Source organism: Epinephelus fuscoguttatus, linkage group LG7 (assembly GCF_011397635.1).
Source record: "Epinephelus fuscoguttatus linkage group LG7, E.fuscoguttatus.final_Chr_v1".
Taxonomy (NCBI): domain Eukaryota; kingdom Metazoa; phylum Chordata; class Actinopteri; order Perciformes; family Serranidae; genus Epinephelus; species Epinephelus fuscoguttatus.
This window is the reverse complement of record NC_064758.1, coordinates 42,866,508-42,891,079: the sequence shown is the minus strand read 5'-3', so window position 1 is coordinate 42,891,079 and position 24,572 is coordinate 42,866,508. Positions and strand designations below refer to the sequence as shown.

Sequence of the window (24,572 nt, the reverse complement as noted above, 5' to 3'; positions counted from 1 at the left end):
TCCTCCACAGACAACTGCACATAATATTCAGTGAGTCATAATGTGTTTACATCAGGTCAGACATGAGGGTTTCACTCAGCACTGTCACAGTTATAGTTTGGGGGAGGCAGGTGCTTCGATAAGACACCAGATGACACCAGTACTACGTGATGTTTCACAAGTGCTGCTGCAGTCAATCACGGGTGTGACACTGAAAACGGTCTTACCAAGTGTTTCATCAGATGATCAACAGATAACGGAAGAAGGAGATAACATTATATTACACAAATGTAAGCACACATCCCTCTAAACTGGATGAATTTACTTCCTCGGGAGTCTAAAAATATTTCTATAAAACAAAAGAAACAATCAGTCTCTGTTTGAAAGACTACTGATCATGTTTATCAGATCATGCTGATCTGTGGCACTGATGCAGAAAGTACCTGAAAGATGCCAATGCATGATTCATGTGATGACTCATCAGTTTTGCTGCTTCATTTCCAGTGAACAGCAGCTATGTCTATGTCTGAGAGAAACTGATGAAACACTGGAAGGGTATGTGCTGAACGAGAGCAACTGAACTGAGACTAATTTGTACAATAAAAAGAAAGGAAGAAGAGCTTCAGATACTGTGACTGTGCTGCCCCCTGCTGGCCAAATATTAACATTGCAGACACCTTAGAGGCAAGTTTATTAACAGGTTTAACAAGTAATGTCTACTATACACCAGAATACTTTGAAAAGACTTTTAAGATTTTGAGAAACAGGACATATTAACAATTCTTCACACATCCGCAAAAACACAAAACTCTAGAAATGCAAAATGAAAGGCATCATATGTCAACTGTATTTCATAATCCATGAAGATAAACTGTATTTATGTACAAACTTTACATTTTGGTTTTGTCACCTCAACTCTCTACTAGCCTCTGTTGGTTAGCTGTGGTATTACAGTGGCAGGAGACCATGGGAATGACAAAAATTAAGATTTCTCACAACAGTAAGTGCTAGATTGAACACTGACTCTCATTTACTTCACAACTCCACCAGTGTGTCCTCCTTTTCCACTGTACAAGAGAAGCAAGACCTGTTCACATTACTGTTCTTCCCTGGAGTCCCCTACATATCCCCTGTTTTCTGAGTGCAGCTATTGGTTGTTGACAATGTTCATGACATTGAAATTCAGCCAAGACTGAAAACTTACGATAATATTAAACATTTTGATTTTGTCGGAACGTCAAGCCGAGAAAAAGACCGACCTAATTGACAGAGTTTTAAATGAAGACAGTCTGAGCTCAGGGTTCCTTTAGTAGCCCAGTTGTGAAGCTTTTGGCCAGTTGTCATGGAAATGCAGATGTTCAAAATTTGTATTGCAGCATGGATGGTGAAACTGGAACTTTTTTCTTATAAAAATGTCAACTATTATATCGAATATCAAATTAAATTTGGGTTTTGTTCGTTTGGTTGGACAAAAGAATGTTGGTATGTTATATGGTTAGTTGGGTTGTGTGATTACCAATTCTATGGTACATACATTATCCCAAATATAAAACTGGGCAATTTGATAGAAAACAATCCTTCTTCAATGTTCCTCACAGCTGTGGAGGAAAAAGAAATTGTTGATATTGCTAGGAAATGTGAGAACAAAAAATCTACTGACTTTGATGACATTGATATGATGATACTGAAAAAAAGTTATTGATGGAATATCAAAACCACTCACACATGTAACTTATCATTCCTAACCGGTACATTTCCAAACAGAATGAAAACAGCAAGTCATTCCTCTGTTTAAATCCGGGAACAAACACCACTTCACAAACTACAGACCTGTCTCACTTCTTCTGCAATTCTCCAAAATTCTTTTCAAGAAACTTTTCAATAACCGACTGGACAAATTCATTGATAAACATAAACTACTTACTGACAGTCAGTGTGGATTCAGATCAACATCACTGGCTTTATTAGAATTAATTGAAGAAATCACCAATTCCATAGAGCAGAAAAAAAACTGCAGTTGGAATATTCATTGATTTAAGGAAAGCTTTTGACACAATAAATCACGACATATTAATAAAAAAACTGGAACGGTATGGCATAAGGGGTATAGTTTTAAACTGGGTTAAAAGCTACTTAAGTAACAGGAGACCGTTTGTGAAGCTGGGAGATTGTCCCTCTTCATGCTTGGACGTAACTTGTGGTGTCCCCCAGGGGTCAGTCTTAGGACCAAAGTTTTTTATACTCTATATCAATGACATATGTAATGTATCCAAAGTAATGAAATTTGTCTTGTTTACTGGCGACACAAATATCCTTTTTTCTGGAGATAATTTAATGGAATTATTGCAGGACATCACAATAGAAATAAGTAAATTAAAGATATGGTTCAACAGTAACAAATTATCATCAAATCCAACAACAAATCCAAAGTAATATTATTTGGTAACAACAAGACAAACACATATAATTATTCAAATAAATGGGTTATTATACAAAGAGTTAAGGAAATCAAATTTCTTGGAACAACTACTGATGAAAAACTCAGTTGGAAACCACATATAAGAACCATACATTCCAAGTATCAAGAAGTATAGCAATATTAAACAAAGTCAAACAGTTTCTAGATCACAATTCACTACGGATTCTTTACTGTTCACTGGTTTCACCTTATTTAAGTTACTGTGCAGAGGTATGGGGCAATAATTACAAAAATACAATACATTCATTATTCATCCTCCAAAAAAGAGCGATAAGGATTATTCACAAGGCTGGTTACCGGGATCATACAAATATATTATTCCTACAGTCAGAAATACTCAAATTCACAGATCTGGTGGACTTTCAAACGGCACAAATATTATTCAAACTGTTCACTGAAAGAGAAGGGAGTTATAATTTAAGGGGTTTATTTAATTTCAAAAACAGTACTGGGCCACCCCATTATTCAGTTTGCTAGCTGGTTTGCTAGCTATAGTAGCTGTAGCCTTCAGTGTATAGGTTGTTGACTCATTTAATACTAATGATAAGTTAGCAAGTTAACAGTTTCATTAACATGGAGGACTAAAGGTGACTAAACATAACACAAATAAAACATCAGATAGATTTTCATTGGCACTGGTGGTTGTTTAAATAGATTTAGAAGTGTTTCTGAATGGTTATTTAACACTGGAGAAAAGAATTCCCATGATCCCATGCTACTTCAGGGTGTCATCAAAGTCCGTCTTTGTTAATGTTTTGATCGAGAGACCGGCAGAGGGAGAAATTACATATTGTGCACTTAACTGATTAATTGTTTGGTCTGTCCTTGACAGTTTGTTTAGAGCTCAAATGAAATATCTAAATGTCTTTTTGTCTTACCAGTGAACCAAAAGGATATGGACGAAAGATATTTTAATTTATTTTCACAGAAGACTTAATAAACCTGCAAATTCTCACATTGTACAGGCTGGAACCAGGAAATTATTGGAGTTTACCCCAAAAACCCCCCAGCTAAAATGGCTTATCGATTATAGATATTGTTGCCAGTTCGTTTCAAAAGGTTACAGCTCCAAAAAAAAATTTATCAGAGTAACTGATAATAAAAACAATTGATAGTTGCAGCCCTAGTGGACGGAACAAAATACATCAGGCTTTGCAGGTTTGCCGACTGCAAACACTCACAAGTTTTTCCATGCAAAAGTCTGTAAAATCAGTTTATTAAAAAAGAGTCCTCAGTGAAAAACTGATCACGATCCCTGCGCCGTGTCAGACAAGTCAGGATCCAACTCGTAGGAGGCGCTGTCCAGTTTGAGCCGGAGGTACTTGAAGTCTGGCCTGTCGGCAGGCTCGAAGCTCCAGCATTTCAGCATGATTTTGTAGAGAAAGTCGGGACATTTGGTCGGAGCTGGCATCCTGTAGCCGTTGGTTACCTGCTGGTACACTTCCTGGGTGCTAAAGGCTGAGGGAGAGCAGAAACAGTAATGAGAGGTTAAATATTTCTTTCCAATGAAATACCTGTAGATACACCGTGAGGCTTTCTCAGTATAATTATGATAGCATGTTTGAGAAATTAGGTCCTCCTCTACAGAGGTTGCTGCGTTCGCCGACATGTTTCTACAGTAGCCCAGAACAGACAAACCAAACACTGACTCTAGATAGGGACATTAATGTTTTTGCATCGGCCATCATAGTAAGCAAGGGCAAACACAGATTTTCATGCCCCATGTGCAGTAGATAGCTGTGGCTGGAGGCATTGTGTTTTCAGGTTGTTCCTCCGTCTGTCCCATTCTCGTGAAAGCCTTGAAGGAATTTCTTCAAATTTAAATGTCCACTTGGACTCAAGGATGAACTGATAAGATTTTGGTGGTCAAAGGTCAAAGTCACCATGACCTTGCGTCCATGTCATTCTCGTGAACGCAATATCTCAAGAATGCCTTTAGGGACTTTCTTCAACTTTGGCACAAAAGCGCACCTAGACATTCAAAGGAACTGATGAGAATGTGGTAGTCAAAGGTCCAAGGTCGGACGGGGAGACTGAATTGGTGACACTAATCTTGAAACTGTAGCACATGCTAACGGTCTGTAACATGAAACTGCTTCATTCGACAACAATAACATTATGCTTTCGGAGAAAATAGGTGAGCACTCAGTTGCAGGTGCTGTGCAAGTTGACCATCTCCAACATGCCAAACAGAGTAGGAGAAACATTGATTTGTAACATGAAACTGTTTTATTCATTGTTTGTTACCAGTTTTAATGTCCTTGTCCGTTTGTTTTAGAGAGGAAGAGACCTTTGCGGATAAATCAGCTCCCAGTAAAAAACTCCTGAGCAGTGAATACTGAAGGAGTTCTAACCAGGAGGAGTTTCAGCTGGTTGAAATCTGCAATCCTCACTGCTAGATACCACTGAATTCCCCTAAATCTTACACACTGACCTACAGATACACTGATCCGATATCATCAAAATAGATGGATCGGGTATCGGAAAATGCAACCTATACCTGAGGCGATCCTTTCCCTTTAAATCTATTGCGACGCGGGCTACGTCATACGTCATGGAGCGAAGGAGAGAATCTGCTGTATGGAGGTATTTCACACTATTTCAACTGCTGTTGCACAATTGTTTATTTTTGCTAAAAAATAATCACTGCGTTCATCATTGCATTAATCTGTTTCATCTTGTTTCATTTTATCTTAGGAAAGAACTGTGTAGTCATCAGTGCCTGATGCCTCTAGTCTTTTCTCCTCTACTTGTAAAGGTATATAGCTTTTTAGGTCAACCATGGTATCGGGTATTGGCTGATACTCAAAGCCACAGCATCGGGATCGGTATCAAAACTGAAAAAGCTGGATCGGTGCATCTCTACACTGGCCCTTAAAACTCATAGATAGAGTCTGTCCTTTATCATTGCTTTTACGCAGCAACTGTGCACCTCTCTGCTAAACCACAGCCCACACAATGTATAAATATACTTGCTAAGCACAGTGGTTGACTTTCAGTTCCCGAAACACATCTATCAAAATGGTGCAACTTTATACAGAAACTGTTTCTTTATGTCATCGTCTTACATGTGTTATTTATATCAAAGCACTTTGGAAAGCACTTCAGAAGTTGAAATGGGCAGCATGTTAGTCTTACTACTTACTAAGTCTAAGTCTTACTAAGTCGCCTTATGAGGGCGGCAGGATTAACTCTTCTAAGATCACAGTCTCAATTAGTTCAGGCCTTTTAATGTGACAGAGATGATGCTATGTTGCTATGGATTTTGTATCGATCAGTATGGATAAGATGGATGATTACAGCAAACAAAGCCTGTTTCAATGTTCATATGGGTATGTGATTATTGTTTTGAGGCAGACTTAATAAATCTAATGTGTGTGAGAGACAAAGGGGTGTCAGAACTAAGGAAACTCGGCAATAGTGAATAAGAACAAATAAAAGTTTCCACCACTGGTTTAAAAAAGCAAAACACAAAAAACACAAAGAAACAGAAAACACTGTACTTGGACTGTTTAAAAAGTTTATGTCCTTTACCAGAAATAATCATGTTGTTTGTTCTGTGTGACTTAAAGTTGTCTAACAACAAATGATTCAAGGAATGCTGAGAACAGTGTATAAAGATACCGTAAAGCAGCGTTTCCACTTAACACTTTTATCACTGTACCCTTAGACCGTACGCAACCTGTATGGATGTGTACGTAAACTAAAGAATTGTTTTGTTTCACCGTAGACAGTACTCTTAATGTAGGTGAGATTGCTACCAGATTGTAATAGCCGCGTCACTTCTCCATGCTGTTCACGCTGTATTTCCTCTTTACCAACAATGTCAGCACCTCGCTGATCGACCACGGAACCGGTTGTTTGCATAAAAGTTTGCTTAAATCACACATCTACTTGAAGATCTAATCATTGCACAACTACTAAAGATGAAAAGGCAACAAAAAAGCCTTTCAGTAGGCAGCGACACTTGCTGCTGGAGACCTTTTTTCTTGGTTATAATTATTTTTCTTTCTTCTTCTTTTTGGTCAATGTCAAATTTTGCTACTTTTCCGTAATTTTTGTCAATATCATATTATTGCAAACTCGACTGTTGGTCCAAATGTTCTGAAACTTTCGCAGGATCGTCTACAGACATTGCTGGTCTAAAGTTATCAAGAAAATTTTGATTTGTCAATCCATTTGGGAATAATACATTAAATATTTGTCTTTCAGTTCCATTTTATATAAACACTCATAAATCAAAAATGGCGTAAGCAATAGTAACCGAACCAAAGCAGTCTTGGGATATTCTGCCACTAGAGGATTCATACGAAATTTGGTTTGCACCATCTAGGGTCATGACTGAAAATTTGGTGATGACTGCTGTAAGTGGGCATGACTTATTACAATCAATTAAACATTTAGACATTTTACATTCCAAACTTCTTGTCAGTTAAAAAAGAAAGAGGCATTCATGTGCTTGCAGTCCACTTGCACCACAATAAATACTGTTTGCTTCTTTAATTTTAATTTATTATTGACTAACGTATGTAAACCTGCCACTGCAGGAACAGGACTGCAGTGTTTCTAGCATCACTGTCTTTTATTGGATCAGTGTTCTGGCTACCTCAATAGAGGGTTAACATAAACTGGGGGCATATGGAACGATTCTTTTGGTCGATCCATCACTTTTGACAACTGAAAAGCAAAAATAAATGTTCTAATGTGTTTCAAACTGAACTGAACCAGACTGCTTATTGGAAACAAGGCTTCAGAGTTTGTCCCAACTAAAGACATCACATGGGGCTTTGTCGAGTGAAAAGGAATGGAAAGCTTTCTTACAGGAAAGAGATCGATTGTAATTGATTGAGTGCCATTAATTATAGTTTTAACACGTGTGAGCCCAGAAATCATGTCATTTCACCAACCTGGGTATGGAACACCTCCATATGTGATAATCTCATAGAGCAAGACACCGAAAGACCAGACGTCTGACTTGTTGGAGAACTTCCCATGGCTGATGGCCTCAGGAGCGCTCCACTTATAGGGAATCTTCTTATCTTCTGTGATGTAGAACGGCTCCTAGATGAGAAGTTTTTGTCTTAAAAAGCTTGATTTGGCTTTGAAGAAAACTCTTCATATGTCTTCCTTCCTCCCTTACCTTTATCACTCTGGCCAGTCCAAAGTCGGCCACCTTACAGATGTAGTCCTCCCCCACCAGGACATTTCGTGCTGCCAAATCTCTGTGGATGCTGTTCTTCTCCTCCAAGTATGACATCCCATCAGCCACCTGAGCGCCCATGTCAATGAGTGACGCAACATCTTGACGCTGCCCCTCTGGACCTGAAACAGGAAAAATCATAACAGAGAAAACAATCAGCACCGAGAGTCAGACCCCAAGCTTTGAAGTTATGACCTTCAAAACGGACAGACTGAGCATACCACAGCTGGCAAAAAGTAACCATGCACAAGCTTCAACCCTCTGACCTAATCCTAGGGCACAAAACTCTGGTTGTCATATAAGATGGAAGAAGAAGAAGGAAGGTAAACTGAGGTTTACTTCTGAGGAAGCTGAGCAGGCTGCCTTTCTCCATCAGCTCAGTGATGATGTAGTAAGGCGCGGAGGCCGTGCAGACAGCAAACAGAGAAATGAGGTGACGATGGCGGAGACTCTTCAGGATCTGAACTTCCCTCTGAAACTCACGATGGTTCAACTCCGAGTCTGGAGAGACAAAGAGAGAGAATTACAAGGATGGAGAAAAATAAGATAGATGAAATAGAGGAACAGACATAAAAGAGGAACAGAAGAGGAAGAAACAAACAGAAGGAAACCATGGAAACCACAGTGAAATCTGATTGTTTAACGAACATGACACACTTGTAGCAGTGGGATTTTCTTTGTTTCGTAAACAAGTGGACGATTTTAGAACAGTGATGTTCATGTGGCACCATTTTATTGCGACTGTTTCTTTATCTGTTTTTAATTGAATCATGCTAATCATAAGTAGTGATTATATAATGCATTGTGCAAACTTGGAAATATCTGTGGATTTGTTGTAATAAGAAACGACGATGTTGACAAAATGAGAGAAAAGCCACATTACTTTCCGCTTCTACTAAGAATGAAAAAGATGAAGAAAGAGAAGAAACATATGGAGCTGCAGATGCTCAGAAGATGCAGAGAATATGGTGTCCGTTGTGTTCAGCCGTGTGGAAAATTGGACCATGGAGCTTCTCAAACTTTTTACAATTGTCAGACTTTTTAACAAGAAAGAAGAACATAATATGTGACAGCTGTGGCTCAGGCTGTAGAGCATGTCTTCCACTAATTGGAAGATTGGCAGTTCAATCCCCACATGCCAATAGAGTTGGCGCGTTGAAGTATCCTTGAGCAAGATACCGAACCCCAAATTGCTCCCGATGGCTGTTGCATCAGTGTGTAAGTGCAACTTGTATGGTAGTGTGATATGTAATGTTCAAGCGCTCTGAGTGGACGGAGGGCTAGAGAGGTACTTTTCAGGCGTTATATAGGTCCATTTATTGCTTTATGTAGCACAGCTAAATGGCTAATTATATTATTCCGTTATTATTATTATTATTATATAAATTTAGTGTACATGTGTTATATGTGTTTAATATATGCATAATATACTTAATGTGTTATATTATAAACACCTTGGGTCTTCAACAGGGGGTCCGTGACCCCTAGGAGATCCTCAGAGTTAATGCAGGGAGGCGCCAAATTACTGTTGGATAATTTAAGTTTTAATTTAGGTATTTTTTTGTTGTTGTTGTTGTTTTTAAAAACTAACATGTGTCTGAAAGTAGGGCTGGGCAGTATACCGGTTTGTACTGAAAACCGGTATTTATTTTCGTTTTGTTATGAATTTTTCATATACCGCAATTCCGGTGAATAGCCCAAACAACGAGTTTCGGTGGGGACCCATTTCACCGCTGCACACCGCAGGCATGCTAGAGCCGGCGAGTGTAAGAGCATAGAGAAAAGTTTAGAGGCGAGAATGGCTGCCGGAGAGAGTTCTGAAAGCGAAGCAACTGTACACGTTGCTGAAGAAGAACACGATGACCCAGAAGAACTGATACCAAAAAGAGCAGTGTTTCCCCTATATGCAGCTAGTAGCGGCACACCGATGCTGCTGAAATATGACCACCGCTGCTGATTTATTTATTTATTTTTTCCCTTTTTAGCTCTTTAGAAACTACCGTTATATTATTTGGCACTACGGACGCTTCATATCCAGGCCTCTAGAACAGGTCTATACCTTGTCCTTTTATTAAACTAAATAGCCTCATGTTATTTATCTTATTTACATTCTCATTTCTGTCTCTACATGGTCGCGTGTTTACAATTCTCTGCTCTCTGTATCGCGCATGGCACAGTTTCGCCCCGATGCATGCACACACACACACACACACACACACACACACATAGGTGAGCATGGTTCGGGCTGCATTTTCCTGACCGAAGCCGACCCAAATCCGGGACAATTATAACCGAGCAGGGCACTAATGGAGTGGAACCTGTGTTGCGTTCAGGCGTTGTCACCTAAATAACAAATTCCAGCACTTGAATAGGCCATAGCACAACACAGCAGCATGTCAAGTGGGCCGAACCCGAGCAAAATACCATCAAATACTGTGAAACCGATATGATTTTTTTAAAAAAAAAACGTGATTTGAAAATTTTGTCATACCGCCCAGCTCTATCTGAAAGTACACATTAAGATGAATTCAACACATTATTAGCAAAGATAAATTGGCCTATTTACAACAATAACAACAAAAAGCATTTAATTTTCAGTACACAATATTAATTAGAGGCTAACTGTTCCCGATGAATCCTTTGCAGCACTTAGTCTGTTCATAATGTCAAAGTAAACTAGTCAGCGTACATTAAGTCTACTATTCTTGTGAGCCACAATGGATTGTTTTCTAACTTTTCGAAGAAGAGACTCTGACAGAATGGTCCACCTCAGAAACCACCACTGAAAGTGCAGAGGGTGAGGCTACCATACCTAATGCAGCCTACTACAACTGCTGCTGACTGAGCAGCTACAGGAATCGAGACGAGACCCAAAAATATAAAGAGGTTGTTGTTGTTGGTTGGACAGAAGAAACAATTTTGTGACATTGTATAGGGTCAGTGTTCAATTGTTTAATCAATTCTTAAAGCAGTATCTCCTTTTCCACCATTTTTGTCTCAAGGACCTCAAATCTAATAACTAGGTTTACGATACAAATATGACTTTACAGACAAATAGAACGATTAAAAAAATCCTGTTTTATTATGTCGAAATGGTCATATACCAGTGTTTCCCAACTGGTGGGTCATGGTCTAAAAAAAGGTTGCAGGTCCATTCTGAATGGACCACAAGTGACTTGTAAATGTGTCAGATTTGTACAAAACACACTTTATTTCAAAGTACAGTGAATTTCTGGCACAGAGCTTTTATTTTGAAGTGCTGTTTCCTGCTGTAAACTAGCTCGACGTAAACTATATCTAGAATCATTAACAATAAACTGGCCTGAGTGTCAGTCTAAAGGTAGCCTTTGAACAATGATTCCCGGAAATGATGACACACATAAGTGTTTTGCATTATTACTGTACAGTGAGTGAGGAAGGTTAATCAGATAAGGGAGCTTCTTGACATGTTCATTTTGTGGCTTTGCTTCGTGCTTCTAAAATGCCTTAACTGACCACTCCCACTGTACTTTTACAAATGTTTGTTACACACAATTGATCCAGTTGTTCTGGATGAAAACAAATATACTGGACTACGGATACTTGTCCTTTATATCTATCAAGATATGATTATTTGCAGCTATTAATCGTGGACATACAGTATCTGTATAAGTGAATGGTGTACATAGATTTCATATTTTATTCTGATCATATTTGTATTTTCATCTTGTCTCATTTTGCCTTGTTTTCTATTTTCCTGCTGCCTAATGAATTTCCTCAGTGTGGGATTGATAAAGTTTTGTCTTGTCTCATGCTGCAGACAGCCATCCAAAATTTCTGGCATGGCAGAAATCCAGCCAACAGTCTAAAAGTTGTGCAGGCAAATAATCAGGTGTCGTGACCACAAAGTGCATGTTGCAGATATCTGACCTGGATTCTAAAATTAGTTGAGGGCAACCACTTCACGGTTCAAATGTGGTGTCATTTGAAAAGTGTCTGCCTGATTTAATGCACAAAAAATGATCACAACATCCATGGTTCAGTCTCAGCTTGAGACATCCATTTGTCCTGGATGAAAACTATATTGTGACTATTTAAACATCAGAAAGACAGAGATTAACATTAGCTAATTCAATATGATATATTTACTCAAATAGAAAAGAGTTTCACTGCCCGCAGTTACTTAATGAACAATACAATCGTGTCTGCAATTTCACACATAACAACACTGCCTGTAAAGCCAATTATGTATGACAGCAAAGAGGTCTATCAGTGGGGATTACTATGATGGATGGATGTCTACATTCTTATTCTGTCTCTCATCCAGTTTCACTTAAATGTGGTCTAACATGTTGTAGACAATGCAGATGCAATGCAGTGCAAAAACTCAAAACATTTTGAGCTTGCAATTAGGGCTTTAACCATTCTCGGAACCCATCGGCTGTATTTGACGTCTGACTTCCAACAGACGGCGATACAGCCTCTGGGGGCAGACCCCCGATTTTTTGGCATTCCGGTTTGATTTGGGCGGAGGAGGCGAATTTCCGTTTCCGTTTATATATAAGTAAATATGCTGAACCATTGCGATGGATTCAGAGTTTGCAGTGACGCCAATTATGTTCCGCCTCATTAGTTCACCGCACGGACCGTTTAACCTGGCAACAACTGCAGCCGGCTCAAACGTGATTAGTCAACATCTTGCGGACTTCAAACAGCCTACAACCGGAAACCAGGGCTCTTCCGCTCTTCTTCCGGAGGCAAGATCTCTGGGGTTTGCTTACAGACTCTACATTCACTGAATGTAGAGTCTGTATATAGAGACTAGGGCTTTAACTAACAATTTTTGGTTCGTCTGCAAGTCTATAAAATGTCAAAATTGTAAAATTTGCCCATCAAGAAGCCGAGAGAATGCCTTCAAATTGTTTTGTTTTTTTTTTTTCAGACCAGCAGACAAAATCAAAAGATAGTCAATTTACAGTGATGTAAAACAGGGAAAATCAAAACCCCTTCACATTTAAGAGCACCAATTTTGCTTGATGATATTGCTTTAACAATAATTTGATTGATCTAAGCTGTTGTTTCTGGACAAATTGTGTCAGCACTACCTGTGATATAATACATTGTCAAAGTTTCACTTACGCCCCTTTTCCACTGCACAAAAAAACTCAACACCTGCTAACATCAAGCTTTTCAATGTAATGGGAAAGGCTACAATCAGCATTCACACTCAGGTCGAATGACTTTGCAGTAGTCACAGGTAATTATCAGCTCCAGGTCTGATCGGCATTGATCGAAACACCACATTCAGGTCAATGTGCTACTTTTAGTCTCTTAACCAGCAAGATGCAGTGTTGTGCCACCACAAAATACTGTCCGTCTTTGCCCAGGCAGCACTCAAACAGCGATCCAAATGAAAAGCCCCAGGTCCGTTTACACACCTTTGCTCTCCTGGCAATGATAAAGGAGTCTATAGTCTATTTTTAGCAGGTTTACCTGTGTTTGAAATACCGGCATGCACCTGCTAATTTCGGTGTCAAAGGGGTATGAGACAAACTTCTGTTAATGGGAATCAAACAGGAAGTAAAATGTATCTTTTAAATGATATGCACACCTGTGAATCACTGTCTGACTGTAATCCTCTTTCAAAGCTTCTCATCTTGATTAAGCCTGAAATTTAAACTCTAAATACTAATCAACACTTTTATCGATCAACAAATCATTGCAACAAACTTTTGCAGTGCGAACCAGAGCAAAAGCAGAATAATAGATTGAGCTGTTGCACCTTAAACCACAAATTGTTCTTTCCCAGCTGTGGGGGAAAGTATCTAAAGACATTTACCAAAGTTTACTTGTACTTAATTTACACTTGCACTCCACTATATTTCAGAGGGAAACCTTGTTCTTTTCACTCCACTGCATTTGTGTATTACCATTTACTGTAAATTGATAAGTTAACACGGAAAGCTTTTCTATTTCCGCTTTAAATCAGCCTCGGATTAACAGAGATGATAAAGTACCACTTTTGATGATCTTGATGGCGACGTTAATGTGGTTCTTCCAGCGTCCACGGTAGACGTCAGCAAAGTAGCCGCTGCCCAGCTCCTCCTCCAGAGTGAACTCCTCTTTCGGGAGCTCCCACTCATCCACTGTAAAATGATTCAGATCTTGTGTGGCGGGTTTTTTCTGATGGAGGAAACACAGGCACACAGTTGTAGATTATAAAGGGACACAAATGCAGCTTATACATCCACGCATAAAGGCAGGGCTTAAGTGTACCTGAAGTTGGCCGAGAATAGCATTGACTGTTCTACAGTTTTCAGAAAAATACATTTTAAGGTTAAATACATATGTAATGGACAATCTTTGAATTAAATCTCTAAATCACTGCAAAATTTTGAAATGTGAAATTTGTTAAAATACATCTGTCCGGTTGACTCTAGGGCTGCAACCCATTACTGATTTTCAATGAATCTGCCAGTTATTTGTCATTTAGTCCATAAAATTTCATAAAGTATTGAAAAAAACTGCTTAAAACAGTTTGTGTCAAGTCTAAGGGGGAGTCATCAGATGTCTCGTTTTGTCTAACCAACAGTCCAAAACCCAAAAAGATGCAGTTTACCTTCAAATAAGACAAAGAAAATGAGCAAGTTCTCATAATTTAGAAGTATCGATTATCAAAATAATTATTTTCCTGTCAATCGACTACTAGTTTCTGCTCTAGGTGAAAAGATCTTGCTGTGGTAACAGAGCACTTTCATATGGCTTACAGGACAGGTTTGCAATTCTTCAGGTAAAACAATACAGTTGTCAGGTGCCCCAGTGAACGCTGCACACAATTTCTGTACTAAAAATGTCCGTCATCACTTCATTAGGAGCACAACAGAGAGACCAGTATGAAGAGCAGGGATGACTCATCTGAACATTATGTTCATGTTTCCTGATTTGTTGTTGGGACGGAGATTAGCCTCTTTAGTTTTGCCCTGACCAAGTGAGTGACAAATTGTCCTGCTGACATTTTGAGTTGACACAGAAGCTGTTATAGTGGCTGAACATTAAAGGAATAGTTCGGATCTTTTTAGGTTGAGGTTGTATAGGCTACTTATCCATAGTTAGTGTATCACCTACAGTCGATGTCAGTCGGTAGTCCCCAGTTTGGAGAAGCAGGGAGGAGTACTGCCAACAAAACTAAGCAATGTAGTGCTGTGAACCAGGGCGGCGACACAACATATTTTAGCCTGCTAAAAAAAATTCTTAATCAGTTTAAGTATGTGCTAAGATAGTGATTTCTGTCAGGGAACTGAGGTCGTTATATCGCTCTCTTCAAACACAGACTCCAATGAGAAAAACTGTGATTTAACACCACTGAACACAGGAGCTGCTGGTGTATGGCTGCCTTGATCTGTTTGTTTGTTTGTTTGTCTTATTGTGTGACTGGGGTGAATCCAAACCAACTCCTTTAAACTCCAAATTCACACAATAACAAACTGACTAACCGATTGAGGCAGCAGCAGATCAGCAGCTCCTGTGCTCAGCCACCTTAAATTGCAGTTTTTGTCAATGTAGTCTGGTGGCTTTGACGAGAGCGTAGATTTGTAACTGAAACTATTAACAGCTTACCTGTTGGAACGCACTGCCTGATGGAAGGACATTTGTGCAAGATGGGATATGAGAGGCTGTCAGAGAAATACTGTGAGAGTCTGCCCTTTTAAGATGTATCTTAACCTTTCCAAATGTAGCGTGGTCACGTAGTCACATATTGTAGGCTGGAACTGTTGTTCTTTCCATGACATTAGTAATAGCTTTTTTTTTTGCCTTAATGATACAGTAAGAGAGGAATGTTTGTTGGGCAGTGGAGCGTTGTCTTAATGTTAACATAGGTGCTGGTTTTAGTGAAATATTAATGATTTCTAAGATGCTGTTGAGGACATGGAACCAAAAAAATGCAACCGTAGGGCATAACACAAAGTCATGAAGGGTTGCTTCTGAGAAATGACATTTAATATTTTAGATTGTGTAAGATAGTGACTGGCGTTCTTTGAGCATTCGAGTATATGTTCGAGGCTTTCTTCCCACATGTCATCTGGTATTTGAATACTTATTTCTTTTTCCCAACTGGCTTTATAACCTTTAGAAGATGAAGAGACGGATGATAATAGGATGTCATACAAGTAGGAGATGGAGTTAATTTGGTTTAGTGATGTTTTAAGACAGTTGTCTATTGTTGTCTCTTTCGTAGTTTTGTAAAGGAGGCAACTGTACTTTTAATTTATAGATCTTTGACACTATGTATTCCGAAGTTACTCCATGTAGAAGAGAAATAGGCTTAAGGCTGAAGTGGGATTTGATTTGATTTGCCTCCATATATTTTGATGCTTTTACTTTTGTACTTTTACTCAAGTAAATTTTTGAATACAGGACTTGTAACAGGGTTTTTCTGCACTTTGGCATTGCCCCATCACTGCGAAAAGCTGATGTAGAAATTTTGACACACATGTGGGACTTGGTGCGGCTTTTGTCTTTCATGCATTGTAGTTTTGATCCATTCACACCCTGACAACTTCTGGATCTTTGTTGCATGATTTCATTTTTATTTATTATTATTATTTATTTATTTGTGAATTTTGCGTTCAGACTCAGTTGCAAAAATCAACATAATGCAAACAGAAGGAAGCAGAATAATGAACAATATACAACACACTGGCAACAAGTTTATCTGAGTTAACACTCTGTCCACACTTCTTGTTTTTACATGACCAGAAATAAGAGGAATAAACAACCAAAAGACAGAAACTGAGTCAAAGAGGCTGTCCTACCCTCTTGCAGGGGATTCCCAGTGTGCCGCTGTTGCTCAGGCTGTTGACACAGTAGTGCTCCACCAAATCGATCAGAGAGTCGAACTGTTGGTTAGGCTCCACGTAAAAATTATTGTCAGCTGTACTGAGGACCTTAAAATGCTTCACCCGACTGGCTGACCTCACTGCAGAAAGATTAACACAATTCAGACATAAGCAAAGGTGGTTCAAAAAAGTCAGACACAAAAGATCCTGCCCCTCCTGTATTTATATTCTTTAGATTTCTCTTAATAATCGTAAACAAAGTGTTGTAGTTTAATCTGCTACACAAACAGCCCCAGTAGATCCCAAAGAAATGAAAAAGACTGAGGGACATTAAATTTAAATTCCCTTTTTACTGTTCTTCCAAATGTTTGTCTTTGATGAAAGTTTCTGTCAGTTTATTGCAACCTGAATCTTATTTATTGCAGGTTTTGCAGGTTTGGCTATCGTCACTTTGGAAGCCACTGTTGTAGGTTATGTCCAAAGGTGCGGATTAGTACGCTGCATGAAATAATGGAAAACATAAATACTGACATTTTCTGTGGTTACGCTTGTGCTGTTGCTCTTTAAAAGGGCATCAGGGAAATGCCTTATTACTGTAATACACGGACAGGCACGTAGATGGAAAGAAGAGAATTTTACCACTTTCTACTTAACACAGCGATCACACCTATAAGTCAGCACATGTCTGGGTGTCGCACAGTAACATCCAAATTACATTTCTTTAGTTTTTATTTGTTTTTCTGTTTGGATATGTGCCACACTACTCTTAGTCAACTTGAAGGAATTGACACCTAAGTGAGACAGCTGCCAAGCTGTAGAACACTACAGACCAGCAAACAACAACACTGGTTGTTTTCTGGTGAACCAGTGCAGCATTTCCACCAGTGATTGTAGCACCAAACCTGGGTGTTTTTTAACTGACACATGGGGGTGTTTTCCAGCATCGTTGAGGCCACCGAACCTGGGCGTTTTTCACCAACCTGTCCCTTCTTTTTCAACGGCTTACGTGCAAACCAAAGTGTTTCAAGCTGAAACATAATGTTTTTGTAAGCATAACCAAGTGGTTTTATACCTAAACCTAACCACACTTTCACTACAGTGTTCTTGAGAAACATTAAATTTCAACATATCCGCTACAAAATGTTGTACAAATGTAACGTACCTGTGATTTGAGGTATACTATGCAGGATTTTATTTTATTTTTTTTAAAAAACAATGTATTCTCTCATATGAAAGTAATCCCTCTCCGTCATCGCTTATTTTGTTCTTATTTTGCTGTGTCCAGACATTCCTGGGCTCAGTACACAGGTGAGGTTATGGCTTTATAAAAACCTAACGACCAGGTGCCCGGCTGTAACTAGCGTGCATCCAAGAGGAAGTTGTGCAAAATTATGGACGCAGTGCTGAAAAATTGCAAATATAGCAAAGCAAAAAAAAAAGCCAAGCAGAGTGAATCTAGAGGTGTCTTTCAATTTCGCTAGCAATACTGTTTACAATAAGGAACCAACAATTACTGCATAGCAAACCTTTAAAGACCAGAACTTTAACATGTTAATTAGGGATGCACGATAAGATTGGCACGTCATCAGTATCAGCCAATATCGGCTTTAAAATGAACTCTCAGTATCGGCCAACATACATTGAAAAGCATTTTACTTCATGTCTCCATCTGCTGGTGGGCTATCATGATGAGAGTATGCATGTATAATATGATGTTTATTCCACCACAGAAGAGACTTGATGATCACTAAAATTAGGATCGGAAAAAAATGGATATATCTATCAGTATCGGTTATCGGCCAAATAAGTCGTTATATATTGGCATATTGGATATCGGCAAAAAATCTAATATCGTGCATCCCCAGTGTTAATCACTGAATAAGCTTAAGAGATTCTGTTAGTTGGACTCTGTCTTTGGAGAGAACCAGGGTAGCTGTTTCCCCCTGATTCCAATCTTTGTGCTAAACTAAGCTAACCCTTTGCTAGCTGTAGCTTCATATTTATCCTACACATGAGGGTGGTATTGATCTTTCATCTAACTTTATGCCAGGAAGCGAATACGTGTATTTCCCCTAACATCTTGCTATGTCTTTAACTAACAGACAAGTTGAAGTTCAGCTGAACTGAAATAATCTCTGGGTCAGGTTGTTTTCTCCAAGTGCCTTGCAGCTAGAATTGTATTTAACTTTAATCAAACGTGTTTTTAAATTTTTATTCTTAGAGTGAGAATGGCCAAACAAGCTGGTTGTTCCTGTGACAGGAAGTAAGGTAAGGAAAAGTGTGATATACTGGACTTAACAATTACATTTTCTGTATCTTTTAGCACAGTGCAATTAATCTTTTTTAACTTTTTCAATTACTAACTTATAATTTAATTTATTGCAAGGGCATACCTTAAAAGAAATTATGTCAGTACTTTTGAAATTTGTTTTTGCGCCCTTCTTTATATGGTGTATTTGTGTACTACTGCTGTGACAGGCAGCAAGGGATACATTAAGTATCTATGTTCTCCAATAAGACCGCGTGTGATTGTGTGCATGTGGGAATCTCTTCCTAAGGTCTTGGATTCCTCATACCTTTCTTGCCACAAACTAAGGCCGACTCTTCTTCTTACATTTTACAAATTTCTTCCCCCTTATCTCACTCTCACACAAAACACATCCTGCACATTTTTTTTGCTCTTCCCTTATTCTATTTTAAGCCAATGACATAGCACACCTCTTGTTCTCTTTCTTGTCATCCTCAGTCAGCCCTCTTCATCTCGTCTTACCTGAAAGAACGTATCCAACTTCGTCTTTCTCGCTGTGTCGTATGAGGAAAGCTCCGTTGTCATTTCCTGGTGCCATCAGGTGGCCTTGGGCCTCAAAGCGGTTCATCGTCCCAAAAAACCATCTGAATCAAGACAGGAAGCCATAAATGAAAGTAATTATTAGGAAGTGGCCTCATGGTTTCAGACTCTAACTCTGTGGTAACCAAAATAATCTGCGTTATTGCGTAAATGGTACACGATACATTTTGAAGATAAGTTTTGTAATAATCTTAGGTGTATGAAAGATCTGGCAATTTATTTTTGGTGTTGTTGAACACGCAAAAGTCTGTACCTGTGGATATCCTGCGATCTGGTTTCAGTTTTCAAGGTCTAACTTTGAACACTCACAGTATCTAAATATGTCACATGTTTTAGCAGGTGCAAAAGCAGAGTACAGTACAGAACACACAAAACAAAGAAAGCATTTGCTGCTGAGAGACATCTGGTCTCTGATGGTGGCCTGAAGCTGAAAGTAGTGTTGAACAAGCAGTGAATGAATGTGTGGAGTCCTCTTTGCTCTTAATGCAGTTAAAATACATTTTACATTAACAAGACTTTTGCAGTGTCACCTGCGGAGCAGTAACTCCTGTGCATTTATTGGTTGCAGTTTTGGTTCTACAGATGGACTCGTAGCATTCATGGTTAAAACAGTATTTAAGATTAGATCCGCTGTTTGTCGTAAGTGACAAACAGTGTGACACTATGTTTAACAAATAAGGCACCTAAAATTAATCACCAGATGTTTTTAATAATCAGTTAATAGTTTGTCATTTTGCAAACAAACTTTCAAGCATTCAAATGTGAGGATTTAAAGCTCTTTTTCTCATATACAATAGTTTAGACTACACAATATCAGCATGATTATAGCCGTACACAGCGGTCATACGGTGTTGGTTTGGATCCTGAACAAAAAAGAGTGTCGTGTGCGATAATCCATCGTTTTATCCCGTGCAGTGTGTCATAGTACACAACAACCGACGCCATGTCTGGGACGCCTCACAACACCCTGACAGAAAGTCCAACATGTTTGATTTTCTTTTTGTCATCCATGACTTCTCCCGTCACAGCCGTCACTTTGAATAATAGAAACACAGAATATAGTATTGCTATGTTAAGGCTGCAACTAAGTTTCACCATCAACCCTGAGGTTACTACTTAAAAGGTCCAATGTTTAGAACTTAGGGGAGTATATTAGCAAAAATGGAATATAGTAAAGTAAGCATGTTTTCTTTCGTGTGTAATCACCTGAAAATAAGAATCCTTGTGTTTTTGTTACCTTAGGATGAGATGTTTATAATTACATAGAGAGTGGGTCCTCTACAGAGTCCACCATGTTGTGCCGCCATGTTTCTACAGTAGCTCAGAACAGACAAACCGAACACTGGCTCTAGATTCGGCCATTCACATTTTTGCATTGGCCACCGTAGTTAGCAGTCCTCCACTACGACTAGAGTCTGAAAAGCAGATTTTCAATGTGCTTTATTCAGTGTTTTTACTGGTTTAAATCATCATTTTTGTTTGTTTTGGAGAGGAAGAGACCTCTGCAGCAAATTCAGCTCCCGCTAAAAACCTCCTGAACAATGAACACCGAAGGAATTCAAACAGAGAGAAGTTTCAGCTGGTTGTAATCTGCAGTCCTCACCTCTAGACGCCACTAATTCCCCCTAAATCTTTCACACTGGACCTTTAAGTGAACTGTTAATTTGGCATTGTATCAATGTAATTTTTTTTTTAAGTGAGCACTAAATTGTAGTAATATGAACATAAAATCATATAATATCTCTATATATCAATATAATAACAATAATATAATCATTCATAAAAACCTGCAACTCTATAATTATTTCAGCCCCACAGCAGTTGCTGAAATGTGGGAATAACCTCACATTACACACTTCCCATTTTGTTGAAACAATAAACAGAGAGATAAAACAAGAAGTGGTGAGGCCGAGTGTCAGAGTGTCAGCGCTACAGTTTGCATCACTGCAAAGAGACATGCAGACATGGGACTGACATTATGAAAGGTGTTACTGACAGTTCTCACAGTGTTGCTTACAACAGAAGGATGTTTCTGAGATTGAGTGGGAAGAAAACTGGTATTTGTCATGATATGAAGTTACAGCTGTATGAATGCTCACTAGTTATTAGAGAAAAAGGGGAATTAATACACGGCAGCAGGAGGTGGAAGTTACTAAGAAGTCTGCATGGTTTTTAATCCAAAGCTCCAAACGCACAACATGAAAATATAAACTGAAGCTTTTTTTGTATTTGGTCCTTTAATTTTCTAGATTTGCACATTAAAAAAAAAAAAAAAAAAGAAACGATAGTATGCTGAGTATCTTCGTAGCATAGTAAGATACTGTACATACCACATACCTGTCAGGTTCTCTGTGTTGTGCATGGTGCAGTTTAAAGAAACTGTAATGTGTGACAACATAATTAAAATGTTTCCTGCCCCTTCCTTCGCTCCATAAAATGTGTTTCCTGACACGTGTTGACTCCAGCGTTTGAAAGAAATGCAAAGACTTTACCCTTAACGAGGAAGCTCCAGGAGCAAAGTTTCACTTTTCATAGGTTTGGCCTCCACTGTAAAACACCAGCTGAGGCAGTAAATTAGATCAGCTTGAAATAGTTTTGTGCCCAGGAACCCAAAGAATCGTTGGCTGCCCTCTGCCTTCTCTGGGGGATATCTCCAGCTCCAGGTGCCTCTGCAGAGCCAAGATAATCATTAAGATTGTTCCCGCCTGGGTCACAAACTGTTTTCTCTCCTGCCCTCTGGTAGGAGATACAGGAGCTTTAAGTCACACGGGCCACCAGGCTAATAAATCAAAATATATGGAGTAATCAGTGCAACCCACTATTTATTTTTCCTATTCAACACCTTGATACAGTCTTTTTCTTCTTTTTTTAACACTAGTTGTTTCTGATTTTATGAATGATGATGATGATGGTGATTACGTTGTTTGTTTTTTATTTGCTTGTTTTAATGACTAGTTGGCACCTGATGAGCTACATGAGATGTAGCACACCTAATCTGGATGTATACTCTTTATGTAATGAGCATAAATGCTCTCTGATTGTAATTCTCTTCATCATATAGAAATATTGAGCTCAGCTTGAGACATTGCCGTCACAGTAGCTACCATGGGTACCCAAAGAACCCATTTTCATTCAGGTATCTTGAGGTGAGACTTCAAGGAACCCCTTTAAAAATCACCATGCCAGTTTTTACTGAGCCAAAGTTTAGCCTAACTTTGGAGTAATCCTTAGCCTACTTCCTGACAAGCTTGCGCGGCGTGAATGCCTTGTGTGGGATTTATACTTCTGTGTCAGATTGCGCCATACTATGGCGCAGGCTTAGCGTCCACATAGAGCCTACGCCGTACCCTATGCTGTAGCCTGACGTGCACCTCCCCAGAAATGTAACTACACGTCGTGGTGACGAAGACCTCCTGTCTATTTTTGTAAGCTGAAACCATTTCCCTCAGTGGAAACGAAGCTTTTATTGACTTATATTTCACAGATAACAAACAATAAATTGTGAAGACAATAAAGCCTCCACAAAAATAGCATTTTAAGTCTTGTGTGTGATTTATCCTGGCTTCATATGAGCAGAGGAAATCTCCACTCATCGCTAGGCTAATTTATACAATGTAAAATGTCATAGGCTTGTGCTGCTAATGTTAGCATATCATATTTGTTTGGAAAACGTGTCCAGTATAAGACAGTTGTTTTGTCGGTGAACCTTGTGAGTTGTAATGGAGCCAAATTTTGTAACATTACCTTTGTTAAATGTTGCTGTTGTCCCTGGCTTCATATGAGTAGAGGAAAAGTCCACTAGCTGCTAGGCTAATTTATACAATGTAAAATGCCATAGGCTTGTGCTAATAACATTAGCATGTTGTATTTGTGGGGAAAATGTGCCCAGAAGAAAGAGTGTTTGTCTGTGAATGCTGCGAGTTATAGTGAAGCTGATTTGTGTTCTTGTGTTTGAAATTGTTGCTATGAAGCCATGTTTAATGTGTGTTTAATGTGTGTTTCGAATCAACTAAACTTTACAGCACTTCACAGAAACCCCATCGTCGACGAGTGTTTGGAGGTGTAACTGCAGAGTGACACAGACACACCACCACACATGTATAAACACTCAAAACAGCATAGGCCACGTGTGTATAGACTACAGCGTAGGGTCTGCACAGAGCCGGCACACAAGTATATATCCTGCTTTAGATCGTCTAGTTTCACAAGGTACAGCTGTCTTTGCCCTAACTCAAAATAAGAGCACCATAAAGACAGTAAGATCAGCCTCCAGTTATTTTTGCTGGGGGCGGCAGCAGCAATTGCATCAGGGTGGGCATGGTCCCCGCGGTCCCCCCTTTAGATGCGCCACTGCCTGGTGACAATAATTTATTAATTTTTATGTTCCCCCCAACAACAGAGCCCCTGATCATTTGCTATAATTTAATAATAATCTCCATATTTTGCTCATTGTTTAGTTTGACTCGCTTCAGGGCTGAAATCATCAGGTCAAATGTGCAGTAAAAGTAAAACAAGGAACAGATTTAGGTCTGCTGAATGAAATTGCTTCGCAGTCATGGGTGGAAATGACACAGAAACACTTAATAAGTTAACTCCCTGAAACAGAACTTCACTCACGGTTGCATTTGCAGGGACTCGGCCCGGTCCAAGTAGTTTTTGGGCACGATCCCGATGTCCAGGATGCACCCGTTCTTGTCGATCCTCCGCGCTTTCCACCAGTCCCCGCTGCGGTCCACAACACTGAACATGTCCCCCTCCTGGAAGGACAGCTCGTCCGTGTGCCGGGCCTCAAACGGCCACAGAGCCGTGTAGATGGCGCCGCTCTCGGGCACCCTGTCCTGCGGTGCCGGGCTCGGTGGGCTCTCCTCACTGCCGTCTTCACTGCTGCTGTCCCTCACCTGTCCTCCTCCTCCTCTTCCTCCTCCGCCATCGTTACTTTCTCCTCCTCCTTGTCCAGGAGGCTTTTTGTCGGTGAAAATCCTCTGCCATAGTGACTCCAGACATGGGCAAGCTCTCCGCAAACACTCACCCATAGATGACCATGAATTGTCCTCCTGTCAGAGCCGCCTTCCTCTCCTCAGCCTCGAGCGCGTCAGTCGCGACAGCCGGCTACACCTGTCGGACAGGTAGAGAGGATGGAGCGCGAGGAATCCTCGGAATGCCTTTACAGAGAAACTGCTGCTTCTGTGTTTGTCGTGTTGAGACTGTGACTCAAAGCACTGATAACTTCCTTATGCCTGGCAATAATGA

The 24,572-nt window shown here is 39.5% G+C and overlaps 1 protein-coding gene across 1 annotated transcript; it reads right to left on the bottom strand.

The window, feature by feature from the left end:
* Positions 1-1,915: 1,915 nt before the first annotated feature.
* Positions 1,916-24,549, bottom strand: ptk6b (PTK6 protein tyrosine kinase 6b). Its single transcript, XM_049582175.1, has 8 exons — positions 23,940-24,549; positions 19,245-19,366; positions 16,451-16,614; positions 13,655-13,820; positions 7,998-8,159; positions 7,599-7,780; positions 7,366-7,519; positions 1,916-3,916 (listed from the first exon to the last, which is right to left on the bottom strand). The coding sequence occupies exons 1-8, from the start codon at positions 24,353-24,355 to the stop codon at positions 3,705-3,707; spliced, it is 1,578 nt and encodes a 525-aa protein (XP_049438132.1). The 5' UTR covers positions 24,356-24,549; the 3' UTR covers positions 1,916-3,704.
* Positions 24,550-24,572: the final 23 nt, after the last annotated feature.

Coding starts and splice junctions, on each gene's coding strand:
- ptk6b (XM_049582175.1), bottom strand. CDS start 24,355: ATGGGTGAGTGTTTGCGGAGAGCTTGCCCATGTCTGGAGTCACTATGG. Junction 13,821..16,450: donor TGGGAATCCCCTGCAAGAGG/GTAGGACAGCCT, acceptor TTCCTCCATCAG/AAAAAACCCGCCACACAAGA. Junction 8,160..13,654: donor CATCAAGATCATCAAAAGTG/GTACTTTATCAT, acceptor TTGTCTCTCCAG/ACTCGGAGTTGAACCATCGT.